This window comes from Malaya genurostris, chromosome 1 (genome assembly GCF_030247185.1).
Source record: "Malaya genurostris strain Urasoe2022 chromosome 1, Malgen_1.1, whole genome shotgun sequence".
NCBI lineage: Eukaryota > Metazoa > Arthropoda > Insecta > Diptera > Culicidae > Malaya > Malaya genurostris.
This window is the reverse complement of record NC_080570.1, coordinates 61,817,987-61,843,856: the sequence shown is the minus strand read 5'-3', so window position 1 is coordinate 61,843,856 and position 25,870 is coordinate 61,817,987. Positions and strand designations below refer to the sequence as shown.

General features: G+C 38.1%; 3 protein-coding genes across 6 annotated transcripts in view; 2 read left to right on the top strand and 1 right to left on the bottom strand.

Moving 5' to 3' along the window:
• Window positions 1-8,753: 8,753 nt before the first annotated feature.
• Window positions 8,754-11,699, bottom strand: LOC131426003 (uncharacterized). Its single transcript, XM_058588387.1, has 4 exons — window positions 11,682-11,699; window positions 9,644-9,727; window positions 9,388-9,556; window positions 8,754-9,329 (listed from the first exon to the last, which is right to left on the bottom strand). The coding sequence occupies exons 1-4, from the start codon at window positions 11,697-11,699 to the stop codon at window positions 8,869-8,871; spliced, it is 732 nt and encodes a 243-aa protein (XP_058444370.1). The 3' UTR covers window positions 8,754-8,868.
• A 262-nt stretch (window positions 11,700-11,961) lies between these two features.
• LOC131425998 (uncharacterized) lies at window positions 11,962-14,287 on the top strand. Its single transcript, XM_058588374.1, has 5 exons — window positions 11,962-12,128; window positions 12,182-12,470; window positions 12,632-13,588; window positions 13,645-13,936; window positions 14,000-14,287. The coding sequence occupies exons 1-5, from the start codon at window positions 12,042-12,044 to the stop codon at window positions 14,139-14,141; spliced, it is 1,767 nt and encodes a 588-aa protein (XP_058444357.1). The 5' UTR covers window positions 11,962-12,041; the 3' UTR covers window positions 14,142-14,287.
• Window positions 14,288-16,045: 1,758 nt separating this feature from the next.
• The window catches only part of LOC131440245 (B-box type zinc finger protein ncl-1-like), a 29,774-nt gene continuing 19,949 nt past the window's right edge, over window positions 16,046-25,870 (top strand). Inside the window, exons 1-5 of one of the 4 annotated variants that reach the window (XM_058611354.1) lie at window positions 16,046-16,117; window positions 19,382-20,378; window positions 20,439-22,478; window positions 22,555-22,718; window positions 25,605-25,837. In XM_058611354.1, coding sequence (XP_058467337.1) covers window positions 19,870-20,378; window positions 20,439-22,478; window positions 22,555-22,718; window positions 25,605-25,837 — 2,946 coding nt within the window. In that variant the 5' untranslated portion in view covers window positions 16,046-16,117; window positions 19,382-19,869. Of the gene's footprint in view, window positions 16,118-17,447; window positions 17,471-17,787; window positions 18,104-18,574; window positions 18,658-19,381; window positions 20,379-20,438; window positions 22,479-22,554; window positions 22,719-25,604; window positions 25,838-25,870 lie in introns of those variants that run through there. The other 3 variants (XM_058611356.1, XM_058611353.1, XM_058611355.1) reach the window with 3 other exon arrangements.

Sequence of the window (25,870 nt, the reverse complement as noted above, 5' to 3'; positions counted from 1 at the left end):
GATGATGTTAACAATATGCAAGCTCACTTTTACTATGAATGGTTTTTCCTCTAGGATAGTAATATTGAACTGTATATTGTATGAATAACTACTACAATTGGAATGTTTAGCATAACCATGATAGCATCTTATTTTTACATTGTACTTATTGTTTTAACTAGTGCTATGGTATTTTTGACATTTCACTTCTGGTTCTTTCGAAACACGGAATAATGGTTAATTTGACAATGGTGAAGATCATTCAAACATGAGAAAATGTTCAAAAGTTGTATAAATTAAAATTTCGATACAAGAATAACACAGAAAATATTAAAACCTTCTTTATTTTCCTGATATAGTTTTACACTGATTTTCCCTTATATATAAAAATTATCTGTGAATTTCTAAAAAATTATTTAAAATATTTTTTCAGTCTAATGAAAAATCTTCTATCAATTTTATGTACGTGTATAGGAGGGCCATCAAACTCATCCGCGTCATTAACATTACATTTTTCAATATTGTTCCTAACTTAATAGGCGAAGTGATGTTCATATCCAAGCACTTGCCATTTATTACTAGAAATAAATAATTTATCTCCACATATTAAAAGCTCTGCGATTTCAAAAAGTTGTACATCAGAGAAGTGTGTTGTCGAAATCGTCAAAAAATAACCTTTTTTATACTCTGTACCCTTATAATTGACTGAACTACAAGTGTATAACTTAGTGGAAGGCAAATCATAAATATGTTTTAAATTCATGTAGTTAGAATCGATTATGGCTACAGCTTTTTCATATTTCAATGTGGAGGAGAAAAAGTTTTGTTTTTTTAAATTATTAGCGTAAACTAATCCAGCTTTACGACAAAGTGTTAAACAAATATTGACTCGTGAGTTAATATTCCTGCAGTACTGCTTAAAAATCTGATGAAATGCTTCGAACCTGAAACACCAAAGATTTCGAAGAGGTCCGACGTATTTAATCAAACTAGGGTAATGTAAAATAATGTGATGCTTTGGTTTTAGACTAGCTGAGAACAGTTTTATATATAATGTGTGGTGGTAATTGATTTGTTCTTGTAAAGTATTTAACGTTTCAGTTGTATAAGATGGCAGTAACACTAAATCTACTAACTCGACCAAAGAACATGTGAAGTTCCATATTTTGTCGTTTTTCGGAATCAATACACCGAATATCACGGAGAAGTAATGGATGAACACCATCATTTCATGTGCTGTCATTTTAAACGCAACCCTAGATATTTGTTGTCGAGTTATTTTACGAAACTTTATTTTCGTAGTACCGAAATCAAATGCATGAATTGTACGATTAATTGTTTTAAGAGAAATTTTAAGATTTCCTATCATATATTCAATAATAAAAGATAAATCATAACTACAAATGCCATGAGAGAAAAAATCATGAATAATATCAACTGCTTTGTTATTTACAACGTGAAAACATTCTAATCTATTTAAATCAGATGGTTCTTTAATTCCAGATAAAATAAAATCTCTTCTGACATCATCAGTGTAATTTTCTATAGTTCTTAACAAGGTTTCGTCTATAAGAACTTCTTTCTTGCTTCGATACTTATCAGTTTTACAAAATCTGCAAAAAAACATTGAGCTAAATTTTTTTTTTATTCAATATTATAATACAATTTTAAGGCACACTGCTTAAGCTCTAAGATGCCAAGGGTATTTACTAATCTTAATTACGACTATATTAAAACTAGAATAGTATCATTATGTAATGCCGGTGAATTGGATATTGCATGAGGGTCTCCCATATGGCGTTTGCAAATGTCCATGTTGGCCGCATCCTTCGGTCCGTGTGGGTCCGCGGGAAACACCCCCAGGCTACGAAGGCCCGGCGGGTGGCCCGCATGCTGGTCATCGTCTGGAGCGTAGGACCGTAGGCGGTGATGGTGATGTTACGAAGAGATGAGAAAATAAAAAAGTAAATATTGTGAAAACTGAGGTAAATAGGGGGTATGGAAACAAAATGTCTGAAAACTACAGAGATCTAATTAGTTGCCATCGAGATGGTGAAGAGACATGGAAGGGGGGAACGAAAAGTTAGTGACAAAAAAAAGATCTTGTTAGTTCCAATGAAGATGGTGGACAGGGACGGTGATCGAGAGAATCGGGCGGATGTTAGTGTCGAACCTGTAGGTGGAGATTATACTTTCTGAGCGAGGTATAACAGATTACACTTGGATATTAATGTGTTTGAGGTACTGGTATATAAGAAGCATATAAGAGATATCCCGACTAGCCAACACATCTCGGACCGGAACTTCAGGTGGTCTACCTCGGGCCCTTAGGGAGTCCTTTAATAAAGACCTGGCGTCACGATACTCCGTACACGTCCATACGACATGCTCGATGTCCTGATAACCGTCACCACAAGCGCAGAGACCGCTCTCCACGATTCCAATACGCCGGAGATGCGCGTTGAAGGTGTAATGGTTTGACATGAGCCGAGACATTACACGAATGAAGTCACGACTCACGTTCATCCCCCTGAACCAAGGTTTCGTCGATACCCTAGGGATAATGGAATGCAGCCATCGTCAAAGTTCGCCATTGCTCCATGAAGTTTGCCAACTTTCGAGAGTTTTCTGACGAGAGATACTGAAAAATTCATTGAAGCAGATTGGTCTTTCATAAATATCACCTTCTAATGCACCCACCTTAGCCAATGAGTCTGCCTTTTCATTGCCTGGAATGGAACAATGCGAAGGGACCCAGACTAACGATATTAAAAAAGACCGTTCAGATAAAGTTCTCAAATGTTCCCGTATTTTCCCCAGGAAATATGGGGGATACTTTCCTGGCTTCACTGCGCGGAGAGCTTCTATTGAACTTAGACTGTCCGTGACAATGAAGTAATGGTCTTTGGGCAAGGTTTCAATGATCTCGAGGGTGTACTGAATAGCAGCTAATTCTGCGACGTAGACTGAAGCCGGATCACTGAGTTTGTACGAAGCGGTGATGTTCTGATTGAAGATTCCGAAGCCTGTGGACCTGTTGATGTTTGATCCGTCAGTGTAAAACATCTTTTCACAGTTGACTGTTCTAAATTTATTATAAAAAATATTTGGGGCCACTTGAGGGCGCACGTGATCCGGAATTCCACGAATTTCTTCTCTCATGGATGTGTCGAAAAACACAGTAGAATTAGTAGTATCCAAGAAATGAGCACGGTTGGAAACAAACGAAGAAGGATTAATATTCTGAGCCATGTAATCAAAATACAAGGACATAAAACGGGTCTGAGAATTGAGTTCGACAAGCCTTTCGAAGTTTTCAATCACCATCGGATTCAAGATATCGCATCGGATTAGCAATCGATATGAGAGATCCCAGAATCGGTTTTTCAACGGTAAGACGCCCGCGAGCACTTCGAGACTCATCGTATGAGTCGACTGCATGCAACCTAAGGCAATACGCAAACAACGATACTGAATTCTTTCCAGTTTAATGAAATGGGTGTTCGCGGCGGATCGGAAGCAGAAGCATCCATATTCCATTACGGACAATATCGTTGTTTGGTACAGCCTGATCAGGTCTCCTGGGTTTGCACCCCACCAAGTTCCGGTTATTGTGCGAAGAAAATTGATTCTCTGCTGGCATTTTTGTTTCAGATATCTAATGTGACATCCCCAGGTGCCTTTGGAGTCGAACCAGACCCCGAGATATTTAAATGTGAAGGCCTGAGCTATGGTTTCACCCCCTAGTTGAAGCTGTAATTGTGCTGGTTCTCGCTTTCTTGAAAATACGACCAGCTCAGTTTTCTCCGTAGAGAACTCGATACCCATTTGAAGAGCCCATGTCGACAAGTTGTCGAGGGTATCTTGTAATGGTCCTTGGAGATCGGTAGCTTTGGGTCCTATAATGGACACAACGCTGTCGTCGGCAAGTTGTCTTAGCGTGCAAGATGTGTTGATACATTCATCAATGTTGTTTACGTAAAAGTTGTATAAAAGGGGGCTTAAGCATGAGCCCTGAGGAAGACCCATGTAACTGAATCGTATTGTCGACAAATCACCATGTGCAAAATACATGTGTTTCTCGGACAATAGATTATGTAAAAAGGTGTTCAAAACCGGCGAAAGACCATGCTGGTGCAGCTTCTTAGATAGGATATTTATAGAAACTGAATCAAAAGCCCCCTTGATATCTAGAAATACTGATGCCATTTGTTCTTTACGAGCAAATGCCATTTGAATTTCGGTTGAGAGCAACGCAAGACAATCGTTCGTTCCTTTACCCCTGCGGAAGCCGAATTGTGTATCTGAAAGTAAACCATTAGTCTCGACCCAATTGTCTAGACGGAAGAGAATCATTTTTTCGAACAACTTCCGGATACAGGAAAGCATAGCAATCGGCCGATACGAATTGTGATCGGAGGCTGGTTTCCCAGGTTTTTGAATGGCGATAACTCTCACTTGTCTCCAGTCGTGTGGAACAATATTACCCTCGAGGAGCTTGTTAAACAAATTCAGCAAGCGCCTTTTGGCAGAGTCAGGAAGATTTTTCAACAAGTTGAATTTAATTCTGTCTAGCCCCGGGGCCTTATTGTTACACGACAAGAGCGCAAGTGAGAACTCTACCATCGAAAACGGTGTTTCGTTTGTATTCGAAGTCGCGGCGCGGGATATCTTCTGTTCCGGAACAGAATCAGGACATACTTTTTTAGCGAAATCGAATATCCAGCGGTTAGAATATTCCTCGCTTTCGTTCGTTGTGTTTTGGTTGCGCATTCGTCGGGCTGTGTTCCAAAGAGTGCTCATCGATGTTTCTTTTGTTAATCCGTCAACAAACCGTCGCCAGTAACCTAGTTTCTTTGCTTTAACTAAGTTCTTCATTTGCTTATCTAGCGCTGCGTAATTTCTATAATTATCAGGTGTTCCATATTTTCTGAACTTTTTGAATGCTAAAGATCTTTCCGCATTCAGTGATGAGCACTCTTTGTCCCACCACGGGTTGGGAGGACGAATGTTAGTATTCGCGCCGGGTATACGTTTCGTCTGAGCTTGAATCGCAGTGTCGAGAATCAAGCCAGCCATAAACGTATACTCTTCCTCCGGAGGAAGTTCTTGTGTTGTTTCTAGTTTCTCAGATATCGATATTGCGTAGCATTTCCAATCAATATTTCGTGTGAGGTCATACAAAACATTGATTGTTTCCGATGGTCTTAATCCGCTGGCGATTGAAATTACGATAGGCAGATGATCGCTACCGTGGGGATCAGGGATTACCTTCCACGTGCAATCCAACCGTAGCGATGTCGAGCAGAGGGATAAGTCCAGCGCACTTGGTCTTGCTGGTGGTGCGGGAATTCGTGTCATTTCTCCCGTATTCAAGATTGTCATATTGAAGTTGTCGCAAATATCATGGATCATAGCTGATCTGTTATCATCATGAAGACAACCCCATCCCGCACCGTGAGAGTTAAAGTCTCCTAAAACTAACGTCGGTGCGGGAAGAAGTTGCATGATACTGCTGAGCCAGTGGTACCCAACTGAGGCTCTAGGGGGAATATAGATGGAAGCAATACAAAGGTCCTTGCCTTTAATTGTGACATGACATGCGACAACTTCAATACCTGATATCGAGGGGAGGTTAATTCGAAAGAAGGAATAGCACTTTTTGATCCCCAAAAGTACTCCTCCGTAGGGATTATCTCGATCCAGGCGAATAATGTTAAAATCGTGGAAGTTTAGTGATACATCAGAAGTTAACCAAGTTTCGCACAATGCAAATGCGTCACATTTCAGATTATTTACTAAGTATTTAAAAGGATCTATTTTCGGGATGATACTTCTACAGTTCCACTGTAAAACAGTGATCGAATCCTTGACCTCGTTCGAAAAATTAGCCATCGAAGGAAACGATTGCTGAGAGGAGGGGCCATTTTGCAGTCAGCTGCATCAAAAACATTTTAACTTTTGGCAGGAAAGTCATCAAAATACCTTTTAGGGGGTCAGAAATGTTGAAGACGGAAAATATAAAGTCCACAATGTCACTGAATTTTACAAGTCCAGCACTTGATGTGTTTTCTGGTTCCTTGGGGACTTTCGGGGTTTTGGGTGTCCCCGGAAGTGTTGGATATTCTTTCTCCGATATCAAGTCTCCGGAACTAGGAGCTTTTGGCTTCTTCTTTTCGTTTTTTTTACCAACACTTCCTTCTGCTGTTACTTTTGGAGGGCCTTCAAGAGATATCTTCGAACCCTTTCTAGGGAGTTTAGGAGATGATATATTTTTCCTCTTCCTAAAACTACGAGGGACAGTTGAAGATGTACCTTCTTGAGGATCGTCAGAGTCGCAATCGTCCGTAGACAAACAGGTGTAGGGGTTCTGTTCAGGTGGTGTGGCGATTTTCAGCATTTCTGCGAACGAGCGGTTTGATCGTTGCTTGAGAGATCGTTTCAAATGATCTCCACGCAATTTATACGCAGAACATGCTGTGAGGTCATGCGGGGCCGCCCCACAATAAAGACACTTTTCAATGTTTCTGTCGCAAACGCCATCCGCATGACTCTCTCCACACTTCGAGCAGCGGGGCCGATTTCCACAATGGGAAGCTGTGTGTCCTAGTTGTTGACAACTAGTGCAATTCATTACCCGTGGTACGAAAAGTCGTACAGGTAGACGAACCCTGGCCAGGAGAACGAATTTCGGCAAAGCCGAGCCGGAGAAGGTCACCCGATACGAGTCCGAGTGGGGATAAGACTTTGTCCCATCCGCGGCGATCGATACTGAATGCAAACGTTTGCAGTCCAGTATCTTGACATTCTTATGCAAGGGATCTTTAAAACATCCGACCCCATGTTTGAGAATGTCCTCGCATGTCAGACTTGGATCCGTGATCACTCCGTCTATCTCGACTTCGCGAGCTGGTATGTAGACGCGGTAGTCCCGCGTAAAGTGATCGTTTCGAGCGATCTCATTAGCATGTTTCAGACTGGTCAACGAGACCCTGAGCTTATCGGGACGAATTTTTGAAATAGATTTCAATGTTGCATATTTCGACTCCAAGTCTTTAGATATTTTCAAAATATTAAGCGGTTTATTCTTCTCTTTGGTCCGAAAATAAACCACATAAAGGCCGGCCGAGGGTGAAGGCTCTTCGGGATACTGTTTAACCCGGTGAGTTTTACTATTTGGGGCAGATTTAAAATCTGTTTCCATTTTATCTTCGGGGGACAGGGGAGAATTTAATGGACTTGCCATAGCGCGGTTGAGGTTCCGCGCAAATTATAGGGGGAGTCAAAATATAAGACGATAAAGGGACACGAAGGGAAAAAATATTATACTTAGCTAATGATCCGTAGCAACTCGGCCGCTGAGGCCAAGCGTTAGTTACAACGACCTCCGAGAATAAATATGCACACAGCACCGGTTCACGGCACCACACTAAACGTCGATTCACTGTTCTTATTGTTTTAACACAATAGCACCCGGCACTGTCTAACGGTATTTATTGTTTATACTGTATTGATCTACCGCACAAGCTCACGACAAAAGATCTGATATTAAATGACCTTGAAACGGATTAGAATGGATTAACGCACAGCTGCTCTAATGCAAACTACCATCCGATCGATACGACGGTCACGAAAGGAATGATTTTGAGCTAAATGATGGTGCAAAACCAGTTAAAGTATTAATGCCCAAATTATCACCCAAGACATTGACTAATACAAAATATACCTTAACAGTTTTTTCATTTACATATAAATCTAATCCTTGTTGTTCTAGTTCGATCATTATATCTACTAACTCTTTGAGCATATTCGATGGTCCGACTTCTGATATTACACTAGTATTCATGAATCCTGCTACAAAAATATTTTGTAGGCGTGATCGATAATGTGTAGGTATTGTTGGAAAGCTGTAATATAATCCACAAACTTTCTGTATTCCTGAGTGAGCACCGATTGCATCGTTAAGCTCCACGTCATCGGAAAATAGATTAAACGGTATGACTAACTTGTCTTTATAATCACTTTTTATTCTTTTCCACAAGATACCATTCATCAAACTAAAATAATCCTCTTTTGACTCTAAAGCCCGCATATGATCAAATGTGTCATTCAAATTACTTCCTGACTCGAAAAATGTTTTGATTTGAAATTTTATTGGCATCAAACAACCTTTTGAACAAACTTTTTTATCCGCGTCTAAATCCTTTAATACCGACGGTTCATCAATTAACCCAAGCGATTTCAACTGCGATTTTAATCTCTGTTCGGAACCAATAAACTTAAACGGATCTTTCAAATCGTTGAGCAAATTTTCAAACATTCGATTTTTAGGAATATTGCTAAGTTCTGTCAAGGCGCCCACTATTGGATTAACTATCTCTGTGGATATAGCATGTTGCAAATTTATTACTTCATTTCTAGGAAATGTTTTTTTAGCGTACATATTCAGCGTAAAATTTAATATTTTTTCTTTGAGTGTATTTCTAATGACAAGTATTTTTTCTTCTTCTGAGTTAGCGGATTGTGTTTTAGAAATTTCTAGTTCTAGTGGAGATAACTTTGGTGATAAATTTATAATGCTCATTTCAGATGCAGACGGTGAATCATCATTCAATATTTCAACAGTCGACGATAATATTTCACCGGAATTGTTACGGCTACCAGTACAAGCAATTTTGTAGATATTTTGCTCAACGATATTAAGCTCCTTACTATGCTGTTGCGTGACATGTCGTTTGAAAGCATGAAGAGACTGGAAAATCGATTTTGGCTGGCATGCAGTGCATATGAGTTTAGAATAAGATGATACTCCATGAATATTTGTGAGGTGTTTGAAATAGTTCGCTGGACGTTTAAAAATTTGTTTGCACTTGAAGCAGGCAATTCCGGTCATGTTTGTTGCTGGCTTAATAAATAACGTTCTAGCAGCAAAAGTTGGTTGTTCTTTGACTTATTTTGGTAATTGATTTGATAGAAATAACGTGCTACGAATCCCCAAAACAATTCCGTACTTTCAGCAAACTGCAAATTCAATACGAATTTCAGTTTAAGAGCAACGTCGATGGCACGCAAAAATGTAGGCAGTTTAAATTCAAGTCCGTTGCACACAACGTAGAACTTCGTCAACGATTCTTCCTCTTTGATTGCTATAAGGCGTGGAAATAGTGGTTTCTGAGCAGTATTAAAATCGTCACGCATTGATTTAATGGCATCAGTGCACTCGATTTCACTTTTACATAAGAAGCAGAGATCGTTCTGAGCTTGAGCAATCGTTGGCAATTTATTGTCTGCTGTTCGGATTGGTTTTATTACGGCATGGAATAAAACGGAGATAACATAGTATCTATAATCTGTAACAAAAAAAATTGTTATTTATGGAAGCGTATCATTGAAGTTCTGGAGTTTCACCTTTTTGTAACTCTTTCGATTCTAGTTGTTTTGAAAGTACCAAACTGGACTTATCCTTAATTGGCGACTGTTTGATATATTTTTCAAAGTCGATACAAAATTTGTCCCACTCGTTGAATAAATTTAATGATTTGTTCACCCCGAACAATGTCGTGAAATCTGCATCAACCTATCAATTATAAATGAAATAAAATCATTAAATGTAAAAATAAATTAAATTTTTATAAAGACTTAAATTTATATAAAGATAACTAACCAACAAATAACCGGTTGGGTCGGCTAATCTTGGCCACTCCTCGATTATCTGGTGTCGTTCCTGTTGATTGTCTTCTATAATTTCCTTGTAGCGAATAAAAAAGGTTTCGTTCCAACTGCGCAATACTTCTTCAGTAGGGGCTATGTTGTTTCTGAGCCAATTTTTTTCAGCAATGAAACAAGCGACTTCTAGTAATTGATTCTGATTTTGAGTATTTATTACTTCCAACTGTTATATGATAATAAATTTACCTTCAGTTGTTAGCGCAAGAGCTTGATTTTTGATCGCTTGTAGGCAATCAAAATTACCAACTCGTTGCTCTCTTTTACGTTTGATTGTTTCTTTTTTGTTTCTGTTGTGAAACCGATCGTATAATAAACCGGAAGGGTTTTTTTTACCAGCGTCTTTATTTCTTGGAGAATAATACAGTTCCTATAAAAGTGTAGAAAACACGTTATACAAAAATTACTATTTGAAGTATTTACATAGAAACTTAACGGAAAACTCATTAGGAAATCTTTCGGATATTATTTCCGAAAAAGCTTTCATATCCGCTAGTGAAAAATATTCATCATTGGCGATATATCGATCGACTACGACATGTGCCAAGTATTTACGATGCTCCGAATCAAGTTCACCATGTTTTGCGTAGAAATTTGTAACAATTTTGCCTTTATCATTGGTTTTTAATACCGTATCCAGAACCTGTCCACAAATCTCGGTGGGTAGATGAATAAACCGTTGCTTTGATGTACTTGGCTTGTATTCATCTAGCTCCGAACAATTATGGATGCAACACCTATCTTGTGCAAATAGAGTGCTTTTATCCCAGGAAACTAATTTTTGCCGCAGAGCATGTTTATGTGCTGTCCATTTGGCTACCGTGAATATATCTGCCAACGCGCGATCATCAAGTATCTTCAAATAATCGAAGTTTACACCGTGTTCTGGCAGAAATGTTTGTTATTTATAGAAAATTGCCACATTTGTAATACATGGACATAGCTATTACTAAAGTTAGTTTCAACTTACGAATCAATATTGAATAGATTTCCGGCGAAAGTTGAAACTCGTCCAAAATTATCTGTTTCAGTTCTGTATCTTCATCATCTTCTGAAAACAGCATATAAGGACTTGCAATATTAAATTATAAAACATAAAAGGTCTTTACCGTTCAAATATTGAGGATCCGCAAGATAATCGTCAATGATTATTTCAGCGTCCATTTTTCCTCTTAAAAACTTGAATTTAAATACAGTCGAAACATTAACATTGCCAGTACTTATGTACAAAAATTTTAGTGAAATTTACTTACCTGTAAGACCAATGCTGAAGTAAAATTGCGCTCTATTGAAAAATTTAACAATTTTTTCAAGTAATCGTAATTTCGTCGTTTGAATACGAAATCTGCCGCTGCAATGAAGCTTTATGTGACACTAATAAGCAGCCCTTACACGTGACAATGTTATTGTCAATCCAAAGTATTGTCAATACCGTCAATCCAATTGACTTGGTAACTGGAGTCCGCATTTTTCGAGAAAATCAAGCGTTTGGAGCTTAAAATATTGCAAATGAATATTAAAATATAGAGATAAGAGATTATTGCACATATTTAACAGTTTCTCTCTGGAAAGAAAGTATTGTTGGATTGATGAGCAGTTTTGATTTTTTTGACAATATTTTCGTCAATCCAATGAAGTTTCCATTACACGATCAAAAGTATTGTCAATACTCCTTGTATTGACAATAATATTGTCACGTGTAAGGGCAGCTATAAAAGCAGACGCGTTGATTGACAATTTATATAGTCGCACTGAGAAAATACATAGTCGGTTGAAAAACACCATACGACGATGTTCTTTCTACCTAAATTATGTTGATATGAACAATATGTATAGTGTTTTCAAACTTGACAATCTCTATACAACTATATGTTTATTCATGGTAACATTATTATATTCTGAAGAAGAACGTACTCTCATGGTAGTCATAACTATACCACTTCTCAACTTTATGATGACCGAAAGTTCAATTTTACCTTGCTTGTAATTGTCATTGTGACTATTTTGTTCTTATTTTAATGATTGTCAGAATTACCACACCAGAAAAGTCATGAAGACAAATAGTATAGTCATGCTGTAGAGTTTTTGTTCTAGTTATTGGTACAATACAGATGGTAAATAATCTGATATCATGGTCGTTTTTATTATTTGAATACATAGTTGAAATGACCATGAGGAACAGGTTGGGGTTACTGTATTATTTTTCTGAGTGCAGTTTATGTTGTGCCTTATGTTCATGACAGAAGGTGACAGAGAAAGAGAAAAGAAAAAAAAAAAACATTCCTCTCGTGTTGAAAAAAACTGAAAGTTTATATGAACATCTTTACGTTAAAATAATGGACGATTCATACATTAACGGAAAACGGTTTCTTGGGGGATTAATTCATCGAGCAGAGGCTTTGCTGTCTAAGATGATCTTTAAGGTAAATGTACATTAATTATTTGAATTATGGTTTTTACTTCGTACTGTTTCCAGATGGAACATTCTTGTATTCCACTCAAAGAAATGATCGTGATGATAAATTCGGTACATGAGTTTGTTAATATATGGGAGGACATTTTAGAAACCCAAAATGAATTATATATAGACAACAAATCGCATTCCAGTACCGATTATGATAAATGTTCTCTTGAACAAATAAAACACTCACATCACGCATCTGCGGTTGTGCTCGATAACGGGCATCAGGTTTCCTTTATAGAAGAAGTATATCCGAAACAGCCGGTATTTGAGTTTCCTGCTGCTTCTTTCGATAATTGTAAGTAGAGGCCACCTATTCTTGGGTGATTTATTATAGTTGATGGAAAATTGATAATAAGTTTGAACGAAAACTAGAAATTTCAATGTAAAAAATATAGGACCTTGTAGTATATAGCATTCTATGTTTAGATATTTAGTATCTTTTATCTATATGACAAATTTTAGACAAAGCAGGACATATCGGACTGTGCAGTATCACTTTAATCTGTGATTCTTCGGAAGAATTTTACATGATTGATCTGGCATCGAACAGAGTCAATGTGATCGATATGTTGAAAAATTTACAGAAAATATCATCAACCCTTCATGACATACCGGCTTCAACCGTTGAAGCTTTTGGGGTATTGTTGGATGGAACGATCCTGAGAGCGGCTCGCAGTAAAGAAGATGAACAATGCTTCATCAAACTTATTGATATGGGTGATGTACTACCTTTTGATCATTCAACAACGTTGTATGAATTACCACCATTCTATGCGAGAATTCCAGCGTTTGCGCTAAAATGCAAGCTACAAAATATTGACGATGAACATTTTTCCGGGTCCAGGTTGGGCTATTTAGAAGAAAGTCTTGGGATCGTACGATCATTTGAAGTAGTGTCTATTGATCAGTCACAACTGATTGTATCGTTGAGCCGTAAACCACATATCCAAACACAACCGCAAATTGACACATTGGTGGAAGAGATAAAATACAAAATATCGTTGGACACATTATCACAAGACCAAGTCGCGGATCTATTCGAAGAACCTCTGAATACAACGAACGTAATGAAAGCGATTCTAGGCTACGACCCTCAAGATGACAAACGGATATGTCCGTTCTTCGATCCGGTTATACAGGGATGTTTCAAAGGATCACATTGCCGTTTGGAACATGTAGCGAAGTTAACCGATGGGTGGACACGAGATAAAGCACTACATAAGACGAAAATTCGAGCAGAGCTAGAGCTTCCCAAGGTAGGCAGCGAACTAATATTGATTCCTACATACATCGTTAATGTAGCCGAATTTTATGCTCACATTCCTCTTCCGGAGTTGAGCAAAGCTTTGATTGATATGCAACAAAAGTTAAATGATCCTGAATTTATGAGAGATTATACACGACTAAATCATGAACCACGTAAAGAAAACCCGGAATAATCGGAAGATTGAGGTTGATATGTTTTTTTTTTGTAGATTTTCATGAGCTAGTATTTGCGCGGTATTCCGCTGACGGTCTTTGGTATCGAGCAGAAGTGATCGAATTTTATCATAGTAATCAAATTCTGGTTTTCTACGTGGACTACGGTAATACAGATACAGTAGACATGGAACAGCTACGATACTGGGATGACCGATTCGATTATTTACCGTTTCAAGCGGTGCACTGTCGTGTAGCCAACATCAGCCAGATGCGACCCAATCACGTGGAAGCGATTGACCAGTTGCGAAACGCTATATTAGACAAAGGCGTTAGAGTTCGAATAATGTATGAGACCTAGCTTAAGTTGAAGTATAATATGTTTGATAAATACTCATTATTCTTTTTCAGAGATAACATGTCACCATGGGAGGTATTGTTGTTTGATAATGACGGTAACGACATCGGTGAATTTCTGGTAATTACTAAGTTAGCAAATTCACGCGAGCCACTAGTGATGAATCAAATCTATCAGAATATTGTTCCGGTTTGAACGAATCTTATTTAACCTCAACACGCTTTTATGAAATTTATATACAACGCTCAAAGAGTCACTAAAATATATAAAATAGTTGTGATGTTCAACCTATTTCTCAAGAAAACCATATGACAAAATTTATAACAAAGTTGCGAACAGTACTAGAGAATAATATGAATTATTAGACTTTCAAGCAACATACAAGAACACTTTCACTTCGCTGTCACAGCAGGGGATGAAAATGTCAAGTACTTTATTACGTTTTCTGTAACCCTGAGCGTTGATAGCTATATCGATAACAATACTCTTGATATTTTCAACAACAAAATACTGATTTTATTACTTTACTCGTTTGGTGTTCCGTTTGATGATTCTCTATTTTCTCGTAGAAGGTTTCTTCGTGTTCCGTCTTAGACTCGTCAGGAAGACGAAAAATAAAGAAAAAAAACTACGATTTTCTAAACGAAATAATTATCGACCGCATATACTACTACGCTTTCCACAAGTGTCACGGGAGAAGGATATTTGCTAGTAAAATTCAGTATTAGTATCATTCGCGCGAGACTCAGTATGTTCCGGTTTCAAGATGCTCGGATGCACCACTAAACTCACTGACTTTCCGAGTGAACGTTTCAATAATATCCTATATTAAAGTCCCGGGAAGTATTGATTCACAGCTCTTATTCGAGGAAACTGAAGAAAAATTTGCAATACTATTGCGTAAAGAATAAAAACTTCCCCATTTTTTTAAAATGAAATTACGTGATACAAAATAAACGAGTGAATAGGATTTAGACAAAACAGTTAATTTATTGCATTGACATATTCTAAATAGTTGTTATAAAATCATTTTAAATCACCAAATAAAGGTCAACAGATTTCACGCGCGTCTTGAATCTGTAATATTTCCGCTTTGTTATTTTAATTCTTTATTAAAATTATTAATGGGTTAGATTGGTTAATCTGGGCAGCCTACCAGGCTACCGAGAAAAATATTAATTTATTGTTTGAAATATTGATGCCAAGTGTTTTTTTTACTATGTATTCAATTCACCGATATGTGTAATATCAACGGATTTGCGCAATAGTTGATTTTTATCATTTAATTTATAATCCTGAAAGACAATCAATAACATGGAAGAAGAACACATTCCAAATAAAACTTTTCTCCGAAACTAGATGGAAATTGATAGCTCGAATGAAGAGATAATTTAGTAAAATAGAGTAATCAGAAGTGAAACATTGAAAATATCTGATAACTGAAAGGAAAAAGAAACCACTGCAATTATCACCTTTTAGGACATGGAAACAGGAACCCAGTGGATCTATTCTTGGTTCATTTTTTTTTCCGCCGGATTCCACACGGCATCTAGGCTGGTACTGTCCGGAGAGAGCTGATAGGTACTATCAATCTCCTAGTGGACCCAAGACCCTTGTTTTTGCGACGAAGACAAACTTTTCATAAAATGATTTATCAAATCTGGACCGTTTTTAGAAGTATTTATCTTAATAAATTGAATGTTATTAGACATAATAAGAACTTTGTTCCATTTGGGATGATTTAGGTTGTACGAAATTCCCCACTTCTCCAAATTTTTGGAAAAGTTACCTGGCATCATTTTTCGAGCTTCTTTGTTCAAAACATTCTATATCAAAATGTCCACAATTCAGACTCAAATGTGATGACACTCGTACATGTCATATGATGACACACTTATGCATATGTATGCCTCCATAATAGAATTTATCTAGTAAATCACTTTCAAAAAAGTGTTGATTTTTAGCAGTGTGTGAAGTTTTTATTCAAGCCCACTGGTGTTTGAGTCGACGGGGCAAAAGCATTTCACCTTTGCATAATCATATCGTCTACTTTGGGATATTTATCGTTTACCCGTCAGAACTCACATTTTTTCGCAACCGCCATTATCGAGCAGTGCAGTGCTCAGATTCACTTTTCACTGTCGGGATTTTTCACTTACTTCAGGATGAAGGTAAAGTTTCCGTCTATTTTTCGTTCGATAATTTTTTGTTGAAAAATAGTTTTTGGGTTACTGAAAAATGTGTAAAAGTATAGTTTCTGGCTTGTGAAACCGATAACTGATGAAGATTTGTGCGATAATGTGTTGACAGCCGAGGAAATTCTTTCGGAAGTGAACCCCGTTAATGGAAGGTCTCGTTCGTTTGCTAGGGTAACAGTGCTGCGCTCATGTGCCAATCGATCCAATGCGTTTTTGCTGGTTCTGCTCCCCTCGTCTAATTGGTGGATGAGGCGCACTATGTAGCGAAAAATCTAGCTCGCTCACCTCTGTCACCCGTGCTCGTTCGCGATTCCTCCGTTCAAACTTCACTATCCATTACATTTTTCACGCGTGCATACAATCTCGGCTTCGAATTCGCAGTGAAGCCAGTTTTTCAATAGCAGTCTTGGCCGGAAGTGTATTTTTCGTATTTTCGCTTCTAGTTTGGCCAATTCTATTTTCTTGGCATGACCCTGTTATGTAAGTTACCGCAATCGATATGCTCCTCCTTTATGTGTTTTATTTTTAAACCACATATTAGTTGATTAGTGTGGTTATGTTACTGGTATGATATCAATAACTTGAATATATATGTTTCAAATATTGAACTTTATTTTTCATCCATTGTAGGCAATCAAGTTTATTGAACATGAAATTTTTCCATAAAAAACTTTGTGTTGAATGAGGCTGTATTGGTAGGTCGTTGATAATAAAAATACATCTAGTGTTACATCTAGGATAGTGTAGATTCCATGCAAATCCCAAGTTAAACATAATTTGATTAGCATAAGGCAGAATTACTAATGGTTTAGTGGTAAATCGGTTGAAAAACTGAACAAATTCTTTGATGTATTTAAAATATATCTATTATTTACACGATTTATTGGAAAAAACATTTCTGAGCACAACTTTTTAATTGTATCGACGACTCGGGTTGGAATTATGCCCAGCGAGTTTATGCTAAGTCTACTTACTGTAACTTACTTCAATTACTGATTTCAACGTGTCATTCTCTGGTTTAAAGAATTTTTATTTTGTCTACGAATATCGGATAAAATAATGAATATTTCAAATCCATTTAGAGAAAACACGAGGAAACACTGATGTTTAACACCAATACAAACAACTTTTGGTTTTGCATTGGCTTTGACGGCACCATGCGGATTTCGCGAGCGACATTTACTTTTGTTAGAAGAGGGTAATTTTCTGGATAGTCTGCGCTGCTGTGCGCTTTCTGGTGACGTACGAATGTACGTGTGTTTGTGCACATGGCAAGCATCATCTCGTTGAGAACAGTGAACAGCTTACAGCGTAGAAGCATTACATGTAGGTAACGTTGATTTCAAATTAGACTATTCGTTTCATGTCGCTATTCCATCGCGAAAAAAATGGCATGAAGGGTAAAATTTGTGATCTCTTCCGGCAAATGCTACAGTCAGGAGTGTTCAGTGAAGTTAGTAAAAAAAACACAGGAGAACCAATTTTAGAATTCTCACATTGATTACGCAAATTCAGGGCGTGCGGAAATGTTGAGAGAAATGGTGCAGTTTTTTTCGCTATACGTTTTTCAAGGACATTTGTCTGCATTGCACAACCAGTCTATTTTCACTGTTTTAAATCTCGTTCGTTCGTCCGATGCGATATATTCTAGTTTTCGCACTACTTTCCCAGCAGTGACGGTGTAGTGACTCGTAGTTAGACGACGTTGATCCGTGTTCTATTCGTGTCACACCTCATTCGAAATTTTCACGGTGAAGTGAAAAAGTGCTTGACATTGTGAATTCGATTTGAAAATATGATTGTGTCCATCTCGTTCCGAAGAGAACAACAGCTGCAATTGAAATTTTGAATGTTTACTCAGCGCAGCGTTCTCAGATGAAAATTGTGCGTGTCTGGTGAACAGTAAAAAAGATAAAAGTTATGTAATTACAAGCGTGTTACACATTTGCCTGTGTCAAGGTGCGTCCAATTTGCAGATATTTGTTAAATTGAAATGATCAAATCTATGCTATAGTTTAGTAAACTGAGTGTAGTAATGACAATATATTTTAGTTGGTTTGAATATTTAGTGAACTTATTTAAAAATAATCAGCTTCACTTCAAACATCTTATAGGCAGGTCTCCAAACAGTACGAAACGCATTTTTAAAATTGTTTTGTTTTTCTTACATTGGAGCTTGTACGTTTGAAAACAAGCATGTGTTGATTTTCTGGTCATTTGATTCGTAAAAATAGGGTGAAGCTAGTATTTTGGCGAATGTTTCGACTTTGGTTTCAAATCGTATTTAGAAATTATCGTATATACTCAGATCAATTTTTGATTTGTCGATGATCTGTTGGTTTATCTTTAAAATGCATTAAAATTTAACCACTTTCCTTTTTTATATAATGAATAAATCAACATAAAAAAGCTTTGCCCTTTTTAGATTTATTTACTTTTATGCTTCCTGTGTGAATTTTGAAGTTACGCCCTTGCGCATGTTACCGTTAAATTGGTTGATTTTCGCGACTAAGGTAAATCTGCTGGTAATTTTATCGTCTCATTTACTACTTCCAGTAGTAAAAGGTATAGAAATAATCGGAAATAAAAAACAATAGTTTTGCCCTTCCTTGAAAAACAGCTGATATATTTTGGTCCGACGTACATATTTCTAGATGTGTTACCGGAATCTTGTTTCAGAACTTTAAAGATTATTCCATTCTTTAACATGTTAGGTATAAATAAGTATTTCATTTTGATTACAACCAAAAATATGAGCACATGGTCAAAATATACTGAATCTGTATGAAATTAATTACTGGATAGTATTGAAAAAAAAAAATGCATTGCGAAACAAGAGTTGCTGTTGATATTCTTCAGGAGCGGCCCGAGTCTATAACAGCTGTTTTTAAAAGAAGGACGAATCTTACAAAAGTAAACAAATCGAATTGTTCTCTCCCAACAATAAATGTTTCAAAATCCTACAATTTTGCCTAAAAATTCGAATTCTACAAAAATCTCAATCTTAGTAATACAAAGAACTATAATGAGCGAAACTGTAATTCCATTTGTTTACGTAAGTTTCGGTAAGGTGTAAATTGGGTTATGTTCGTTTTCAAGCAAAAAAAAACGTCATCCAACAAACATAGCAACCTTTGTTTTTTTTCAAAAATACCATCATTTTTTGATTCTGCCACGTGGTCGATATTTCAGAAAAAATATCTTACGATCATTTTGTTTTATTTTTCTTTTCCATAGACATTAGGCAGGATTGTTTAAAGTAAGAACAAAAAACAGAGGCCTAATACAAACTTACTTTAATATAAAATATCGCAAATACAATTGGAGTCACTTACCCCAGCCGAACCGGGGCACAAATCGATAGTTCAACTGAAACAGTGTCATCGTGTATTCTGCGTAATCGTGGATGTAATTCTGATTTCAAACCTGGAACGAGTGTGACAGCATAGACAAGCGATAACGATTCATTTGCCGGAGAACGCAGAAATCGTTCTTTGCTCATCAACAAAAAAAGCAACTACAACTTGCTAGCAAGTTGCAAAGTACCGGAATTATTGGTGTCGAGGAACCTCCCAACTGTACGTTAGCACCCTGTGCAAACGTTTAGAGCTGGTCTCTAGTATCGTCCCACGTGGTGCCAAACGCTCGAATTGGTGTAGAAACCGTATTTAGTTCAAACAGTATAAAAAAGTCGTTCCCCATCGTTGATTTTTTCATCTACGTCCATGGCATCGGTTGGAGTTTTTGCTTTCCCGAGTGCTATCACCAGTAGTAGCGGTAATAGTACCAATAATCCCATCCCACCTGCTGGCGTCGTAAAACCGGTGGTGACGCCTGTTCCGCCTCCAACGGTTTGTGGTTCAGGATCCGATACTCCGCCAGTGCCAGCTGCGGTCCCGGTAACTGTGGTACCAACATCAAGTACAGCATCCGGAGCGGTGGTTTCCAACGGTATGACTAGCATTGAGACCCCATTGATTTCAATGTCTCCGACTCCGGAAAGCGTTTCTTCAGGAAAACCTGTTCCAACTACCATCCCGACTTCAACGGCAGGTGGTCCATTGTTCACTGATGTATTCACGTTAGTTGACAGCGTACCGTTTGACGATCTCGAATCTGATTCAAACGGTGCACGTAGTTCTGGAAGCGTTGGTGTACCGGAATCCACCAACGGTTACCCGTTGGAAAATGGGTCACTCTCCGAGTGTATGGAGCAGGATTGTACCCTTTGCGAGTAAGTAGTATATTATGGATAACATTTTTCTGGGTAACTACAAGAATCATATATTTCCAGGAATAAATACGTTTCTCCAAGGGTTTTGTCTTGTCTGCACGTCTTTTGTGAATCATGTCTGGACAAACTTCTGGATGATGAAGCGAAGAAACTGGAAGGTTTAATTGAATGTCCCACATGCAAGCAACCGACTAAGGTAGGGCCGAAAGGAGTTGGAACTTTACACCAAGATTATATTTTAACTAATGTCTTGGATTTGTCAACTATTGAACCGTCGATGTTGGCTTGTACATCGTGCAAGAGCAAAGAAATGGCTATCTCACGCTGCAATGACTGTGCTAACTTTTTGTGTGCCAGCTGTGACAACGCTCATCGTTATATGCGTTGTTTCGAGGATCATAAAGTTGTGCAGCTGGAAGATTTGCGCAAATCTTCGGAAAAAGTTGCCATTCATAAGCCGCTGTATTGTTCCGTTCATCCACCAGAAAATCTGAAGTATTTTTGTTTCAACTGTCAGATCCCGGTATGCAACGAGTGTTTGATTGGCGAGCACAAGGGTAAAGAACATAACTACCAAATAATCAGTGAAGCAGAAAAGCCAATGCGTTTGGAACTGGAGAACATAATGAAGGATGCCAAAGCTAAAATCGATTACTGCAACCAAACGACAACCAATTTGGACGCTGCTTTGCATGATTTGCAAAACCAGTTCGAAACCGCTCGGGATTTAATCAATGAATCATTCCAAAGCTTCAAGGCAGTATTGGAAAAGTGTCGTGATAATGCATTGAAAAATCTCGACAAATTACACTCTGAACGCGAGTTGAAAATTATGGATTTGTTCCATAATGTGGAGAAATCAACCGAGAAAATTGAAAATACAGCCAAGTTCACGAAGAAAGTGCTGGAACAAGCAAATGGACCAGAGCTATTAAGTTTGAAGAAAATGATATCTTCTCAATTCAGTAGCTTGATTGGATCAACTCCGAAGGTGGACGTAAATTTCTCGTTTGAATTTCAAACAAGCTTCGAAAAGTTTGACCAAATTGCCCCCGAATTGTTTGGATCGTTCCATACGGAAGCCTCCCCGCAAAGCCCAAAAGAGACCACACCGCCACCGTCACTACCAGGAATGGCTATATTAATCAACAAGCCTCCCGCCAATAACAGTGGCAGTTGTGGATTGTCCCAGGGTCCGTTGACAGGATCCGTCACTGCCAGCAGCCCAATTTCGTTGCCCACATCGATGCAGTCATCTTTTGACGGTGACATATCTAATCTCGGCGCTAGCTATATGCTACCGCATGTTTTAACACCCGAACCGCCAGTATCGACTCCCATTACCAATAGTCATATGGCCGCTGCACCGGCAACCGTCGGGGGTTCTGCCAGTCTGCCCGGCTTAACCAGCATTGCTGAGTACAATTTGCATCGTTTGGCCAATCTGGCAGAAACATCAAACGATATAACCGATGCTATTGTACCGGTCAACAGCAATCCGACCACAAACTTCACGCTGGCTGATTTGATTTCTGGAGACCAAAACGCTTTCCAAGCCCTCGCAAAATATGGACTGAATAATCCAGATCTTCAACCCGGAACAATGATGCCACCGCATCCGAACATGGACAACCTTTCACTGTTGAACGACTTCTCTGGTCTTCCGGGCCCAGCATCGGCAATGCTTCAAACATCCCCAATGTCTATCGATTCATCTTTGGGAGGAGATATGGCTGCCATGAGTCGATACCAGGTCAACGGACGCACCAAAGCAACGCCAATGCAAATTCGTTGCAAGTTTGGATCGCTCGGACAGACCAAAGGGCAGTTCAACTCACCTCATGGATTCTGTCTCGGAGTAGACGAGGAAATAGTGGTTGCTGATACCAACAACCATCGTATCGAGATATTCGAAAAAACGGGCACATTCAAGTTTTCATTCGGCGTTCCGGGAAAGGAAGAAGGACAGCTGTTCTACCCGCGCAAGGTGGCTGTGATGCGTTCGAGTGCCAAGTTTGTGGTTTGTGATCGTGGAAATGAGCGCTCTCGAATGCAAATTTTCTCTAAAAATGGTCATTTCATCAAAAAGATTGCGATTCGGTAGGTGTTCGTTTTCGGTCTGGATAATACACCGAGGGGAGAATAATTTTAATATTTTGTTTTTTTTTTTTCACAGCTACATTGATATAGTCGCCGGTTTGGCTGTGACGAACAAAGGTTTAATCGTGGCGGTTGATAGCGTTTCGCCGACAGTTTTTATTATTTCGGAGGATGGAAATTTAATTCATTGGTTTGACTGTAGTGATTTTATGAGAGAACCATCAGACATAGCAATAAATGGTAAGTATTCGATTTTTTGAGGAAATGTGAAATTGAAAACAAGCTCAGTTTTGTATTGTATGTTTCTCGGTTGGATTAATTCTTTTTTTTTACATATGACAGTGATCATAGTTCTATTTAAATTAGATAAAACACATTACAGCAGTGACATTTTACTAACGAACTTGTATGTTCGTCCTTTACGATTGATGAAAGTTTGTTTTTGATAAGCATTCAAGTAGCTTATCGTCGTGTAATGAATATTCAAAGTTCCTATGATAATGGAAATCAACTGTGTCGCTTCGCTTTGCTAATGTAAAAGAGGCAAAAACAGGAGATGTGGGAAACGATGCATTGTTTAGGTCAAAACCATAATTCGTAACCCGCTAAACATTCCACAGATAATAAAAGGAGTTTGTTCTGCCTTTTGAACTAATATCAGGTATATAAGTTTCAAGTGCTCTATAAAAAGCGAAAACATACGCTTGTTTGAAAAGGAAAATTGCTATAGTTTCACAGTTTCTAAATTTCTGGTAATTTGTGAATTTCTACTAACATCGAGACCGATTAGTAACCCGTGACTTCCGTAGCTTGGTAGTTGGTGTGGATTGTTTCACGGTAAGCGCTTATAAGCGAAGTGAATGAATCTGCGTTGTGTCGATTCGATTCTATGAGCACCTTTTAGGTAGTGAGAATTCGAAATGACAGAACAGTACTCCAGGGTTAAACGTACGAGTGATTAGTAGAGAGATTTTAAGCAGTATACGTCTGTAATGTTCAGCCATCCTCATTACAAATCCAGTAGCGAGAAACTTTAGAAACAATTTAGTTTATATGTTACTTGAATGTCTATACTGGCTATGCTCTTACTTAAGAGGTAGAGTTTTACGAGTCAAGTTAGATTCTTGTATGTCATCTTCGTTCACGAACATATCAGGTGTACCTCAAAGCAGCAACATGGGTCCACTTCTGTTCTCGCTGTTTTTTAATGACGCTACTTTGCTGCTCAGTGGTGGCTGCAAATTAGTTTATGCCGACTAGGTCCGTTCTATTGACGACTTCAAAGTCCGTCTTCAAAAGCTTCTAGATGAATTCGTTACCTGGTGTCGAAGAAACTGGCTTATCGTCAGCATTGCAAAATTTCAGGTCTTAACATTCCACCGAATATTGAATCCATTACTTTTTGACTATAAAATTGACGGACATACGCTTCAAAGAGTTGATCGTGTTAATGTTTTGTTGGATTCTAAACTCACTTTTAATATACATCGTTCTTCATTAATTACAAAAGCGACTCGACAATTAGGATTTATTGCAAAAATCGAACGTGATTTTAAAGATCCACATTGTTTGAAGACGTTATATTGCTCGTTAGTTTGGTCTATACTTGAAAATGGTAGCATACTCTGGAGTCCGTATCAGCAAGCTTGAAGTTTACGAATTGAGCGCGAGAAGAAAAGATTTGTTCGACTTGCTTTTCCTGGCAAGATCTTCCACCGTATCCCGATCGCTGTCATCTGATTGGTCTGGACTCACTGGAACGGCGCAAAAAAATTCAGCTAGCAATTTTTGTTGCGAAAATAATCAACGGCAATATTGATTCTCCGAAGCTTTTATCTAGTCTTCCGTGCATCACAACGATCGCAACGTTCTACTGGAACCGATAACAGCATGAATCAGAACATTTGGCACTGTTAAACATCTCTTCGATTTCAGCGAACCTACACATAAATTTGTACAGAATGTGTTACGATCCACATTTTTATAACTTGACTACATTATATTCATTAAGACCTTTTATTGTCGGATGAATTAAAAATAAATAAATAAATGTCAGTTGCTCATCGAGGTATTTAACACCAAGAAGGAACACCAAGGTATTTAACACACGTCGTTCTGACGATCGAGAAGCCTTCCAAAAAGTATTTGAAATGAAATGGTTCTTTTTTATTCGAAAGCGTAATGGTAGAGCATTTGTCAGGATTCAATATCATACGATTAACTTTACACCTTTCGGAAAAGCTCAACTGTCGTACATCTTCTGGGTTTTGAATGTAGACTCTCTAGAGTAAAGTTTACGTTGTTAAAGTACAGTAAAAATATTAAAGGCCCGAGATTGCTACCCTGCGGAATTCCTGACGACGCGATAAACTCATTGAAAACGTATTCGCAGATTTTCACTGCTTAACGACGATCCATGAAATATTATTGCAACCATCGAAGAATGTTAGAAACTTGCCTTTCCAATTTAGTCCTGTTAGTAGAAATGCCAAATAAACTCATTTCAGTCATTCATTTTCCAGTTCCGGAAGTACAAAAAAGGAGATAGAAGATTCTCGCTCCGCTTTTTCAAAGATGGCTGAGCCCATTTTCGCAATTTTAGATTTAAATAAAGTTCAATTATAGTAGTTCGGATGTTAGTGTGATGAGTGTTGAAAGTTTGAATCCGTCGTTTCCAATCTACTCCAATTTGTAAGTCTTTTTAAGCAATGGCTGACGCGACTTTGGCTATACCGGTCCCAGTTTCCAGATCCAGGAGTAACGAACATAGTGTTAAAAATCATTAAAAGAATATTCGTTGCCTTAATTTAAAATAACTATGTCAACAACGTCAAAATTGTTCCAGTTGACAGGCTTTGTTACTTAATGATAAAAAGAACCGATTTTGGGTGTACATATTCTCAGCTTCCGGTTCCGGAAGTATTGGAAATTGTGGTCAGTTATTCCAGAATGGAAATCATTTTCTCATAGATTGAAGATCTCATGGGTTGGGGTGAAATTTGACCGAATCCGACTTCCGGTTTCGGTATTATGAGGGAATGTGTGTTGTCAAACTCTTCGAAACTAATCTGTTGAAAAGTAAATAAGAACTAAGTCGAAACATTTCTTGATTATTCCAACGCATAGGTTCCGATTTCTACGTGTGCGATTTTAAAGGACACTGTGTAGCAGTTTTCTCCGAAGATGGTACGTTCAAATATCGTATCGGGAGTGAGAAAGTAACCTGCTTCCCGAATGGTATCGACATTTCCGACGCTGGTGATGTTCTGATTGGTGATTCGCATGGAAACCGCTTCCATGTGGCCTGCTACTCCAAGGATGGACAATTGCAATCGGAATATGAGTGTCCATATGTTAAGGTATGCAACAACAGAATGTTGGGTCTCCCCAAA

Bases quoted from the DNA above. Each gene is read 5' to 3' on its own strand.
- LOC131426003 (XM_058588387.1), bottom strand. The intron at 9,557-9,643 runs GTTAGTTATCTT...TATAATTGATAG, and splicing joins ACCCAACCGGTTATTTGTTG to GTTGATGCAGATTTCACGAC. The intron at 9,330-9,387 runs GTGAAACTCCAG...TTTTTGTTACAG, and splicing joins ATCGAAAGAGTTACAAAAAG to ATTATAGATACTATGTTATC.
- LOC131425998 (XM_058588374.1), top strand. From the start codon at position 12,042: ATGGACGATTCATACATTAACGGAAAACGGTTTCTTGGGGGATTAATT. The intron at 12,129-12,181 runs GTAAATGTACAT...TACTGTTTCCAG, and splicing joins TGTCTAAGATGATCTTTAAG to ATGGAACATTCTTGTATTCC. The intron at 12,471-12,631 runs AGAGGCCACCTA...GACAAATTTTAG, and splicing joins TTCTTTCGATAATTGTAAGT to ACAAAGCAGGACATATCGGA.